The sequence below is a fragment of the Saccostrea cucullata genome, unplaced genomic scaffold (genome assembly GCF_032062105.1).
Source record: "Saccostrea cucullata isolate Sc308-1 unplaced genomic scaffold, CSIRO_AGI_Scuc_v1 ctg11509, whole genome shotgun sequence".
Classification (NCBI taxonomy): domain Eukaryota; kingdom Metazoa; phylum Mollusca; class Bivalvia; order Ostreida; family Ostreidae; genus Saccostrea; species Saccostrea cuccullata.
The window spans coordinates 5827-20800 of NW_026923013.1; the positions used below are offsets into that span (position 1 = coordinate 5827).

General features: G+C 33.3%; 1 protein-coding gene across 1 annotated transcript; it reads left to right on the plus strand.

Annotated features, from left to right (window-relative positions):
• Positions 1-973: 973 nt before the first annotated feature.
• On the plus strand, positions 974-1990 carry LOC134262953 (acyl-CoA:lysophosphatidylglycerol acyltransferase 1-like; the record flags this gene model as incomplete). Its single annotated transcript, XM_062745272.1, has 2 exons — positions 974-1070; positions 1432-1990. Coding segments are annotated over 2 exons (567 nt in total), but the record flags the coding sequence as incomplete, so codon positions are not given.
• Between the last annotated feature and the right edge of the window lie 12984 nt (positions 1991-14974).

Consider the following 14974-nt stretch of genomic DNA (forward strand, 5'->3'; position numbering starts at 1 on the left):
AGCACATTTTTGTAAGCTAAAGCCATTCTTGTAACTTAAAATATGAGACACGACCTATAGAAACGGGGCGAATTAAGCGGAAAGTTAAGGTCACCGTAAGACCGATAAAATTAAAATTTGTTCAAACCATGTAGCAAGATAAAGATTTATGTACGTGTGTATTCACACTATCAATCATCAGATAAAGGCTAAAATCAGACTGAAATTGTAGCTCAATTTTGATATGTGTTATATATTATATTTTTATACTTCATATATAATTATTCTATAAAACGCGTTATCTGGTTGGTTCTAGATTATCACGTGACAGGGCCATAAAATTTCATATTTCCTTGTCGTCTTCATGCTTTTCATCATATTCAACCTCTTCGGAAACCTGGTGCATTTTCCCTCCATAATTATCGATCTCAAAACTCCCGAGAGTAGTAGGAGTCACAATAACCAACAATGTAACGTCACAAAATTGTTGGTTGTTTTATTAAAGTGTAATGAGAAACTTTACGATTAAATTGAAAATGATTTTGAGAGGGGTGCCAAATTTTGAAAGTTCATATTTATTTTTGAAGTTTTTGCTTGTTTCGGTATAACAAACAATTTATTGCATGCTCTTGAGGGAAATATGAAGATTTATTCAGCCAAGAAATATATGGCCCGAGAGTAGTATGATATTTCTTGGCTGAACAAATCTTTATATTTCCCTCTCGATCATGCAATAAATGTATCTTATTTCAGACTGTATCTGAAAGAACCAAACAAATGAACAAACTCAAATCACATTTGAAAACTATTTACTTAACAACTCTGAAGAAATGGATAGTGTTGTTTCCTGAGGGAGGGTTCCTCTCCACTAGAAAATCAGGGAACCAAAGGTATACTCAAATTTTACATTGTACATTATATTTTATATATATGTATGTATTAGCATTGATCGATAATTTACAAATATTTCTAAGTAGAATTTTTTGTTTAAAGGTATGCAAAGAAACATGGCTTGCCTATGCTTGAAAACGTTTGTCTGCCTCGACTGGGGGTAACAAAAACCATACTAGACGAATTAGCACCAAAGGAAGGTATGGAAATTCCACTTTAGAACTTTTGATTTTACACGGCGGGTGTGGTCGGTCGGCAGGGGTTGCTCACTCCTCCATGGCACCTGGCCCCACCTCTGAAGTTTTGGAGGTCCGTGTTTGCTTTACTCTTTGTATTGTTTTATGGATTTTTGATCTTGAATAATGTCCGTTATCTCCATATGTTTCATTTTAGTTAATTATTAATAATTATTAAATATCTTTCTCAAATACTTCTGTATATTCCTAATCTTAAAGGTCTATATTTTTGTGTATCCAACTAAACAATTAGTTTTACCAAAAATATATTTTATTTTCTCTTATGTTTTGGTCCGTGCATATATTTTATAAATACATCTTTCAGACCCCTGCAATTTCAAAGATAATTCTGAAAGGTTAAACTGGATCATCGATATGACCATTGCTTATCCAAAAGGAGAAGCACCGAACGCCCTGATTCTGATGTTCTCCATGGGAAAATTCCCGCCCATACACATACACTATCGTGTCTTCAATATTCAAAACGTCCCTAGAGACGAAAATGGACTCACAAAATGGATGTACGACAGATACGTCGAAAAAGAAGCCATGTTGGACCATTTCTATAACACGGGAGTTTTTGCTAAAGATGGAAAGGAAACTGTGGACACAGACAAACTAGGCAGCTTCATTTATGTGATCTTTTACTCTCTTTGGATGTGGTGGTTGGCCCTATACGTTTATGCCCCTATATTTTCCTTATTAAGTTGGAAATTGATTTTTATCATTATGTTTTGCTATGTTTTGTATTTTACTTATGACTTTATAAAGTACTTTAGAGATTTTGCACCCTAAATTTTGCTGTGCAAAAGATGCAGATCAACATATTGTCCATTCTAATTTTTAAAAACCGGTAAGCTACATGAGTACATGTACATATCTTTGCAGCATTCATTCAAGAAATATTTCTTTAAAAGTTTTTGGAAAGTAAAATTCATAGCCCTTGCTTATATAATGCCAATCTTTTCTTTACCATTTTTAGCTCACCTGAGCCGAAGGCTCAAGTGAGCTTTTCTGATCACATTTTGTTCGGCGTCCGTCTGTCTGTCTGGCTGTCCGTCTGTCCGTCTGTCTGTAAACTTTTCACATTTTCGACTTCTTCTCAAGAACCGCTGGGCCAATTTCAACCAAACTTGCCACTACGTATCCTTGGGTGAAGGGGATTCAAGTTTGTTCAAATGAAGGGCCACGCCCTCATTCAAGGGGAGATAATTGGGAATAAATGAAAATTTGGTGGCATATTTTAAAAATCTTCTTCTCAAGAACCACTGTGCCAGGAAAGATGAAACTTATGGAGAAACATCCTCAGGTAGTGTAGATTCAAGTTTGTTCAAATCATGACCCCCGGGGGTAGGGCGGGGCCAAAATGGCCGACCAAAGTTTTACATAGAAATATAGAGGAAAATTCTTTAAAATTCTTATTAACAGGAAAGAGAAAGCCATAATTCATCATATTTATATGGAAGCATGCTCAGGTAGTGTAGATTCAAGTTTGTTCAAATCATGACCCCCGGGGGTAGGAAGGGGCCAAAATGGCCGACGAAAGTTTTACATAGAAATATATAGGAAAATTCTTTAAAAATCTTCTTCTCAAGAATGACAGAGCCATAATTCATCATATATATATATGGAAGCATGCTCAGGTAGTGTAGATTCAAATTTGTTCAAATCATGACCCCCGGGGGTAGGGCGGGGCCAAAATGGCCGACCAAAGTTTTACATAGAAATATAGAGGAAAATTCTTTAAAAATCTTCTTCTCAAGAATGACAAAGCCATAATTCATCATATTTATATGGAAGCATGCTCAGGTAGTGTGGATTCAAATTTGTTCAAATCATGACCCCCGGGGGTAAGGCGGGGCGAAAATGGCCGACCAAAGTTTTCAAAGATATATATAGGAAAATTCTTTAAAAATCATTTTCTAAAAAATAGCAAATCCATGATTGGTCATGGGACTACTTTTGGATTTAAACTTTACAATAAAAAAACATTTTCTACTTTTTCCTACCCTTAGTGCTCAGGTGAGCGATGTGGCTCATGGGCCTCTTATTTAATATTTATTATTATATAGTCTATTTATATAGTCCCTATATAATCTATACAAACGCAAACAGTTCATAACACTACATATTCACCGGATTTTAGGCCGTATTCACCGGAGGGTCAATTCGCGTGCAACGGCATTGTGACGTCACAATCAAAATATCAAACAACGTTGTAAACAATGGTTGCAACGGCCGCAGCGAGCTACGTATCTGAGCAGGAAAACGATTATTCAAACCTTTTTCAGGATTATTTTTTAACATCTGGACGTCTTACACATAGCCAAACTCGGAAAGGAAAACACGGAGATTACACACAGTAATCTGGAGATTTTTTTTATTTTCAACAATGGAAGATCGCAAATGAAAATGGTGTCGTCATACAGCCTTCAATGTCTTATCTATACAAATCCCGACTATATAATAAAACAATTATGGACTCTTTTGGTGTTGAATATGGTTTGTTATTCACCAGAAAAATATCCATATTGACCTCGGCTTCGCCTCGGTCAATATGAATATTTTTCTGGTGAATAACAAACCATATTCAACACCAAAATAGTCCATAATTGTATAATATTTGTTAATCCCACCGTTAAAAGATATCAATAAAACTACAAAATAATTCAATGTTCAAAATGTGGAAAATGTTGGGGGAGGGGGGGGGGGCTCAATTAATTAATGGATCAGAGAGAGACCATTCTGTTACCTTAGTAACGCAAAAACCCATAGACACCTAGAAAAGCAATTTTTGGATATCTCACCGTTAATTTGTTTAAATATATTGTAGGGGGTGTTCTAGGCTGAGCCGAATCAAACCTAGTATTTTCCAAGTTACAACCTAATTTTTAAAAGAAATACAAAAATAGCAATATTCAAAAATGAAATGATTGGTTTTGAATAACATACGAATTTAAAATAAGTGTATGTTTCTTAATGGCCACTTATTAAATTACCAACTGGACTGATCCGGAATAAAACACTCTTTGGGCTGAACTCGCAAGAATTGGGTTAATAAGCGTGCTCGAACAATTAACACGTGACTCTCGATGCTTCTTTGATAGTTTAACTAAGGCTACATACAGAAAGAATTTCGTTTACAACGCGAGTGCGTGAGATGTCTAAAAGCCGGTATACACGATGAGATTTGTAGTATAATACAAGTATTATAATACTTTTGTATTATAATACTTTCTTGTACACACGCTAATACATATCTTATAAGATTGTAAATAAACTATTATTCCCACGTGTTTTCTCCTGCCATATTTCTCTCTCTGTCAAAATAATAAAAACTATAATAATTAGCTCTGCTTCTAGCATCTTTTTTTGTGGTAGGTACAGCTTGACTTCTTCCACAAGTCCTCTACTCCTTCCCATAAAACCACGAGTTTTTCGATATCTTTACTCGAAAAGTCGGCCATTATTATTTACCATGTGCTTTATTTAGTAATGATATAAATAGGAAGACCGCCAATGTGAGTACATTTGATTGGTTGAAAGTGAAAGGTGAGTTAAGACTTGTATTAGGAAATAGAGCATTGCTCTATTCTTAATACAGTTTTATAAGATTCGAAAAATCTTATGATACACTGTATTAGGAGTGTATACACAATAAGATTTTGTATTATGATACAAATCTTATAATACAAATCTTACCGTGTATACCGGCCTTAAGTCATCTAGGATTACTTTTTTATTGGATATATCGGACTTTTTCCATAGACCACAATTATGTTATGTGGTTTTTCCAAAAGGATTTCTTAGAAATTGGAGGCCGATGCCGACAGCAAAGGGAAATATTACAAGTAAGATCACTAATTTCTATTCGTGTAAATTCGATGTTCAAAGCTGCAAAGGTCAGCATACAATTAAAATAAAAATGCTACATAAGAATCCATGTTTTAACTATATATGTTTAATCTGAAAATCACTTTTAGCTATGGCATCTCAATCACGCAGAAACTGGTATAGTTTTCTTTGCTCTTCATCAGTTCATTATTTTTAAATTGAAGAATCTGAATGGGTTTTTTTATATCCACCTATTCACATAGTGCTGGAGTGTACAGTTTAACAGTTTAATATGAATCTAGATTAAGAATTCAGTAATTATGTCGAAAAATTGCGATGAGGTACCAAATTGATTTTTTTTTTTACCGAGGACAAGTTTGGGTATAAGAATAAAATTCTCGTGTTTGAAATTCAAAGAATAAAGAGTGGTGCAGAGGTGCACTATACAAGAAAAGAGATTTTACTACTATGATAACAGTACTCACCTGCTTAGAGTTGATTTGTCATCAAACAACAGTTATTTTCACTGATTTTTATATGTATATCAAAAGACTGATTTGGGCACGTATACGAAACATGCAGAAGAAACTGTGCTGTGTGAAGTTTATTTTTTAATTTTATGCTAATAATTCTGCTTTTAAATAAAGATATATTGCACTGCATTATATTGCAGTTTAATATGCTTAATGTACTGTTTATTTAAGAAATACCTACATGGTCAATATTTATTCAACTACGAAAATTTTTATGAGACATATGTTGAAAATGAACATGTCCACGTTTTCAAACGTGGTGTTCTTATTTTAAAACAAACCTTATGGAATAAGTTTATTTTTAATTACCAGATAAATTTTAATATGATTTGTTTTCTTCCTATGCATCTGAGTTTGCAACCGATAATAACGACAATATACTTTAGAATAAAGTTGCATTTTGCTGCTTTCTAGCACTTGTTTGGGAAGGCCAAAACATTGCAAAGCGGCTAAACTTTAATTTTGTGTTTGACTGATTTATAGTAATCATTTTGAGATTCAATCAAACAAAGCGCCGGTTTCCTTTGTAGGACTATCAAACGCGCTTTCCATCAGTCCTGCATAGCAGTAACTGTTTAGTGAGTGTAACTCCCAACAATTTCAGACTTTGAACCCAACATAAGGGTTCTTTACTCAGATTTTATATCGAAAAGTCTTATATAGTCTATAAGCTTGTTCCTCATTAACATTGTTTAAACATTTGCATAATATAAAGCAGAGATCAAAGATCGTTTTGTCTACGTTCTTCAAAGGGCCATAATTCAATTATCGAACTTGGTAACAAACTTACATTATGCAAATTTTACAACATACAACCAATCCTAAAGGAAAATTGTATAAAAAGGCTGTCTTTGGAAGGGTGGATGGTGGGGAATGTTTGATATACACTGATGAGTATATACACTGATGAGTGTACTTGTTCATGTTGAAGTAAAGCAGAGAGCTACAGATCCATGCATTGTAAAAACCGACGATTTACGCCGCTCATCTTTTGTTGATTACTTCCGGTTTATGCATTTAAAATGGTATACGATAATTAATTATACATTTTACTCAAACTATTGAGACTTTTGATCTCTCGACGGACCGAAACAGTCCCCTCTTTGGATTGGGATTGTCGGTTTAACACTGTTTAAAAGATTCCCATTTTACGTCCATTTCCACAAACGTTTTTCTTGAACCGTTGAAAGGTAAATAAGCATTTAGGGATAGGCGTTAAATGTACAGTTAATTATCAGATATCATTTATAAAGCTTGGGGAAACATAAAATATAAGAAATGATACCTGAAGTGAGCGACAAAATATCGGTGGCGTAAATTGAATGTTTTTTAAGCGCATGGATCTGTAGCTCTCTGCTTTATCTGTCTGGATTTTCTCAGGTAGAGAGCTACAGTTCGGCAGCTATGTATTCTGCTGAAATACAGTGCAACATATTGTATTGAATGGCAAATTGTCCAATCAAAATAAACTAACAACACACTAAGTGGGATTGTTTTTAATTCACATTTTCTCTAATTCTCTTTGATATGATTTAAAATCAACAATCAGTATATAATTGTGTCAAAGGGCTTTTCTGCAAAGTTGTGTATTGATGCTTTTTTCACTGAAAGACTAAGTATGCGCAAAACATCCAACAGAAATAATTCCTTGTCTTTGTAATCAAAGGAGTATTCCACTTAAGTATAGTAGCGTGGTCCCTTTTTTCGCCCGAATTTTATCGATTTACTAAAAGGATATCGTATCATGTTTACATTTATTGTACAGTACAAAGTATTTCCAGTTTAATCATTATACTTTCATAATGCATACTTTTACGAATCAACTCTAACAAGGTAATTTTTAACACCTATCGCAGTTCAAAATTCCGGGACTTTCTATCGCACAAAGGAATCGGTTTCGCTTTTAACTGTAGTGGGCGGAGACATTTAAATAAGCTTCTTTATATAAAGAGTATGAAGTCGCTCGATATATATGGATTTCAAACAACAGTAAAAAAAAAAATAATAATAAAATCAGCGATTTTTTTTTTGTTTATATAACTATGTTAAAATGATTTTTTTTTTTATATCTAAACTGGATGGGGCCGGGGGGATATGTTACAAGAACAGTATGAATAAATATGGGGGGAAAAAACAAACATATCTTCATTGAATTTGGGAAATTGTGATTGCAATGCATTAATAATATAATTATAATTATGTGAAAATACTAGATATTGATAATAAGGTACATTTTCATATTCTATCGATAGCTTTGATATAGTATGATATTATTAGTACACTTAAGGAAAATAAAGCTGGAGTATCGTAAATTCGGATTCAATATACATCTTTTGACACGCATGCAGAATTATTTCTCCTTTTTATAGGCTAATATTGTTGTCAGTCGACGAATGTGGATCGAAAACTCTGAAAATTTATATAATTTGAAAAAAAATAAATGAATGTTAATTTACTTTTCGGTACATATGAACACACAAGATCGGAAAATTCTTCAGATGTGTAAAAATAAAAGAAAAAAACCTACATACTTAACATGTACAGATTACAGAAAGAAAAGGGTTAACAAGTTTTTTGTTTTTTATGAAGAATTTTTAGGTATAAATAAATTAAAGCCACTGAATGACCTTTGGTTTTAATACGAACGAAATGTACAGTTGCACTTGTCAAGAAATGATTCATTTTAAATAATTTTTTAAGGAGTTTTGTGGGAACCTTCCAAGATTGAACGCAAAAAATGCCTATTCAAATTCTTGTCCTGATTGCTGCAAGGTTGTTTGATCAACTTGATGGTCACATATCAGACACGTAGCAACGGGGGGGGGGACTTTTCCCCAACCTTACCGGGGGGTACTTAAACTATAGGAAATGTTCATTAAAAGTTATTAAAATATTGCTCCCCCCACACACAGACACTTTCTATGTTGAGGAAAATGCAGTGTAAAATGGTACAAGTTCAAGGTCACTTGTAGAAAAGATTTACTGGAGTATTTTGTTTCAGATTTATTTCGCTCTATAATGGATTGGAGTTTAAATGGAAGATGATGTATTGTACAAAGAATCCTAATGACAGAAAGATAAATAATTCACAAACTTTTGATTTTAGAAATTGGCAATTTTCTCAAATATTTATCTAGATCGGTTGTCTGAATAATGCACTAGTATGCCAGATAAAATGGAAGAATTTTGTAACATTTTGTCACAATATTATTTTTGAACATTTTACACTTTAAGAACGGATGCAAATATTTGTATAAAATAACATGAAAAACAAAGTCGCGTATCTAAGCGAGCAAATAAAACTTGCCATTTCGTAATATTTTAGGTATTTATTAATATTGTCATTTTCATTCAAAATTAGTTTAAAAAAAACATATCAATCCATGCATGTTTTTTTTTGTTTGTCTTATGTCTCCTTAAAGGCGTGTCAAGGTCATTTGGCAAGTTCAAGGTCATATCTAGAAAATTGTATGTTGTCAATTTAAAATTGCATTTTGAATGCATTTTTCTACCTTCAATACTTCTATTTCAATAAAGATGACTAGAAAATTCTTTTACGCTTTTTATCCCTTAATTGATTACGTAATTGATAGTCATTGATTAAAAAACGTTAAACTAATGAACGCTTAAAAAATTAATATATTCAAGTTTGATAATGTTGAAAAAAAGTTAGCTTTTAAAATTAAACATAGATGATACAGTTTTGATATAATAGGGCCTTAATTGTGAATTGTACCGAGTATGTTATAGAATTAAAATATATATATGTGTGTGTGGAAATGCATTGTATCAATCGCTTATCGTGTCTTGCGACAAACTTTGAAAAAAAGAGATTTTCTTATGAAGTTGACATTTTATCAAGGAAGTTGGTATAACTCGCAAGCTAGATGTCTTGAATCTTATCCTTATATGACGCAAGTTTTGTTGTGTAGTTAGCTTTAAAGTGTAAGTTATACAATAAATAAACTTCAGAATCAAACAGAAAAGGCCAGTGTTATCGAATGACACAACGAAACTGTTATCATACAGTCTATCTATAGTAGTTTTCACAGCTAGACCGTGAAGTTTTTCCCAGAATGCCCAAGCGTAAAGCCGGGCATGCGTATTCCAGAAATATAGAATAACGTATTTGCTATTCAATGCCGTGAATTTCAGTATTCTAGTGAAATAAAATCCATCTATTGCAGTTGCTAGCGCACAAGAACACTGTCAATTTCATACACCACCATCAAGAACCTTGTCAGGAAGAATGCTTTTTTTAAGATGTCCATCCTGTCTTATGATACCAATGTACCACAAGACCGAGGCAACGTGTGTGCAGCAGCCCACCAAACGTGCTCCTGACCTGCACTGGCAATACCAGTATTTTACTGGGTCCTCCAAATCTACCTGGTCATACTGTATCCAAAGGTAGTAGGATTTTGAGGATACGTGACGGGACTGTATTTTGGCCTGTACAATGTTTGGCGCATCTTTACCTACAAATATATCATACCCCCCATCTTCGCTTAAATGTTCCAATGAATATGATACGGCCTGTTTTATTTGATAGACACCGAATGTCAAAGAACGCAAATAATCTTCTGTCAGCGGGGGAACTCTTGGACCACATCCGCAGCATCAATTCTTGTCATTTTCAAAGAAGTTCGCCTGCCGTTTTCTTTGATAAAAATATCTTTTAGTGGATTGACCTTTACCTCTGACCTTTCCAACATCTTTTTAGCAATGGCGTAGTCTGATGGCGAGTTTTTGGCTAATGGTGGCCTAAAGGCATTAATCAATGAGGCTACAATGCGAACGTAGTCACCAATGTATGGAATTTGAGTGTTGGTGACTACGTTCGCCAAGAACTTCCATGTTTTCAATCTATCGTTAGCAGATTCTACGGCCCACCGAATTTTGGTAACCAGCCGAGACACGTTGGCTTCTTCCGTAGAATGTTGTTTTTGCCCCCTACCCAAGAAAAAAGGAGTTTCAGACTTTAAACCCACCCTTTCAATCATTTCCAAAGAATCCCTGAACCCCCGATCCAAAACCAAAATATCATTTTTGTTTGCCCATTCCAAAAGCCCACTTTCATCATCCGACAAATGTTTATTTAAAATGGCTGCATCATTGTTCTTACCGTCTGCTAAGTAAGGTCCCAGTATTTCCACAATATAACCATTGGATGCAACTAGCACCATTGGCTTAACCAAGGGTTGGCCTTTATAAGCACTAAAAGATTTTCTTTGAAAACTATATTTGGAACTTTTTTGTATGTAAATATAAGTTCCATCAACTAAAAGAATGGCGGTGTTTTCATCCCCAGAAGCCAATAGTTCTCTTGCAAATGTTGTTGTATGAAGTGCAATAATTTTCTCCCTGGAAACATGTGAATACCCGATATAATTTGGTACAAAATGAGCTAACAACGCTTTTCTGGCACGCTTTACGATGCTACATACATACCTGGTACTTTTAACATTGAAAATAGTTTTGAGCATACTGCTAGACAGACCAGTTCTCAGTTTTGTAAGCAAAATTCCAACTGCAGTTCTGACTGAATATTTTCTGTTTCGAAAATTGTTTTCTACTGCAGAACAAACTTCATCAAACTGTTCTCGGGTAATACCTGTTAAGTTTATAAAGTCACTGTTATCAAGGTTTCCATTTTCAAAGTCAATGCGTGAACTGTCTGTCTTTAGAAGAAGTAATCTGCACTTGACTAAATGCTGCAAAATTTCAGAGGAAGACATAGAAATTGGTTTGCGTTTGAGTCTAAAAGAATATTTTTGGAATTCGGAAGTTTTAATAGAACCATTTTCTGCCAAATGATTAGGGCAACACCTTGCATTGTCATAAAATACAATAGAATGTTTTAGAAAGAAAGATGAACGGTCAGAATTCTTGATTCTTCTTAACTGTTTTCTTCTCATACCGCAAATAGCGCAGAATCTTTGAGACTTGGTGCCAAAATATAAAACAGAGCAATCAACATGATCTACACCTTTTTCTTTCATGTGTTTGTGACCTACCTGACCCCTCCTACATTTTGTGTAACATTTATTACAAATGCAATGATCCTCATGAACACGTACGTGTTTTGGCATGGCGAAAATTAATCTAGAGCTTATTAACAGATTAAATAAGCAATTCTTAATAGACTATAGCTACAACTACAAGATTCAATGAAATATACGATAAAAATAACAGAGTATATATAGACCTTCTATCTGAAGAGAAATGGCTATAGAACTAAAGAGGCGTAAACAAAATAAAATCTCGAAATTTTCTTGTAAAACACAAATTATATGTTTAATAAATACAACCAACTACAAGGACATTTATCAAAATACAAAAAAATGTCGATTTCACGATATTTACGTTGAACCAAACTCGTCGATGCCGACCGATATAAAACTGAGTACCTTTCAACAGCACACAAATGTCTTACTGAAAACACGTTTACCTGGCCAACTACCTGTGACGATATGGGTTCACGTGATCTATTGTAATTCTAAACAGGTCAGGAAGAGGTTGATCGAATGTAAATGAAGGCATCGACCGCATTCGAAATCACAATACTTTTACTTAGAAAATATAGAGCGCATTGTTGTTCAACAAAGATATTTCCACACAAACTTTATACATATATAATATACACAATATATTTCAAAGTCGACGTTGAACAAAGCTGCGCTCGGTGTTTACGGAAGCTTTAAAGTGTGTACCTGTCACTAATTTCTTTTGATATTCATGAAAATCAAGGGACCCCACCTTGAAAACACATCTCCGTGTGGTGTGTACAGACATTATTTTATATATTTAGATGTTGATATATATAAAACTATACAGTTATTGACTGGGTATGAGGGCAACATATGATTTGTTGGACCTGAAGGTGAAAATTTTGCCCGAGGCCGCAGGCCAAGGGCAAAATTTTCATCTTCAGGTCCAACAAATCATATGTTGCCCGAATCCCAGTCTATAACTGTTTTGTTATACCCTTCACTGCTCACTTAAGATTGATCAGTTTTATCAATACACGCTTTACTATCAATTATTTTATATGGAAAATTATGGCTTCTTCTTCAGTAAATATAAAACAAGCTGAGAAAGAACAAAATCAATTATAAATCTATTATATCACAAAAATTATTTATCACAAAACATACTATTCCCTTCTACCTTACCTTGCTGTTAGCAACAACTCATTTAAAATAGCTCCTAACTTCGGCTATTTTCGCGTCGCCGATATTGAACGATGATTATTAATTGTGACGTAACAGACAAGTGACGTTGCGGTCTAACAATTCTTATGTAAGACCGGTCAATAGTGAAATTGTTAGACCGACGTAATAAACATTTCTTTTGTTGGACTTTTTATTAGTAATAAATATATAGAAGGATATTTATAAGGGTATAACAAATACATATGTTAATCATGAAATTTAATTCATAAGCTGTATGATAATAGTTCCAAATTTGATGAGAGACCGGGGACCACAGATATAGCCTTATTGAGACTTCTTCTTTCCATGATATTTTTTCTTTATCATATAAATCAGACTTAACAACCAGAAATTATATCACAGAATTAATTTACAATTTAAACATAATATAATTTCATTTTATTGCACGACTAGTTAGGGTATGTACAGCACATCCATAAGAAATAAACACACCGTTTTTGACTGCATGATGAGCGGATTTTTTTTTAGCTGGATGAGTATTAATACACCTCATCTTTATGAGAATATAACTACACTTTAGTGCATTGGACATCAATGCAATGTCAATTCAAATATGTTGAATTAAAACCTGATTGAAAAGAAAGATAAAAAAATTCTTCTTATTTTGTGTTCTGGAAAAAGTTTAAGAAAACAGAGTGGAGGAAATTTTTTTTTCAAATTTATTAAAATTTCTTCTGTGTGATATGTATCAAAATTACTAACCAATAATCATATCTAAGGACTTTTCGGACAAAGTTAAGTATTGCTTTATCTAATTTCATCAAACGACTATACTAGTAGTTTGGGTATGCGCAACACATTCTGCAGAATATATAAACACTACTCTTTGACTGACCATTGGATTTTTTTATTTGGGTTAATATTAATATATCTATTATTAATAAGAATTTAACTGCACTTTGTTGCACTGGACAACAATGTAATTAAAGTCAAAATAAATTTATTAAAATTTGGTCAACCAGTAATCATATGGAAGGATATTTCAAAGTTCAGTATTGTTTAATTTTATTTCTGGATGGAATATTTTTATTAACATTTTATGTTAATTATTAACTGCTTCTCTGCTTGAGGAAATTCGGACAGATAAAGCAGAGAGCTACAGATCCATGCATTATAAAAACCTTCGATTTACGCCGCCGAATTTTTGTGGATTTCTTCGGGAATTATTTCTTGTAGTAAATGCATTTTTACGCTCTTAGAATGGTATCTGATAATTAATAAACTATTTTACTCCTATTATTGACACTTTATTATTTACTTTTCAACGGTCCGAAACACTCCTCTATGGATTTGCATTTTCGGTTTTAACAATGTTTAAAACATTCCCTTTTCACGTCCACTTCCATAAACGGTCCTTATTGAACCGTTGAAAGGTGAATAAGCATTTAGGAATAAGAGTTATATGTATGATTAATTATCAGATATCATTTATAAAGCTTGGGGAAACATAAAATATAAGAAATGATACCTGAAGTGAGCAATAAAATATCGGTGGCGTAAATTGAAGGTTTTTAAAGCGCATGGATCTGTAGCTCTCTGCTTTATCTGTCTGGGTTTTCCCAGGTATAGAGCTACAGATCTGCAGCTATGTTTTCTGCTGCAATACAGTGCAACACATTGTATTGAATGGCAAATTGTCCAATCAAAATAAACTTAGTCATTTTTATCTAAATGAATTAATAATACGGACGGTCGAAAATTACACCCACACAATTCTTATTTCATTTTCGGAAAGAACAACACACTCAGTGGGATTGTTTTTAATTCATATTTTCTATAATTCTCTTTGATATGATTGAATACTAACAGTATATAATTGTATCAGAGGGCTTCTCTGCAAAGTTATGTATTGATGCTTTTTCACTGAAAGATTAAGTATGTGCAAAACATCCAACAGAAGTAATTCCTTGTCTTTGACTGTAATCAAATTTCCATGATATTTTTTCTTTATGATATAAATCAGACTTAACAACCAGAAATTAAATCACAGAATTAATTCAGAATTGAAGTATAACTTAAATTCATTTTATTGCACGACTAATTAGGGTATGTTCAACACATCCATAAGAAATAAACACACTGCTTTTGACTGCATGATGTGTATTTTTTTTTTAGCTGCATGAGTATTAATACAGCTCATCTTTATGAGAATTTATTAGTACACTTTCGTGCATTGGACATCAATGCAATGTCAATTCAAATAAATTGAATTCAGACCTGATTGAAAAAAAAATTCTTTTTATTTTGTGTTCTGGAAAAAGTTTAA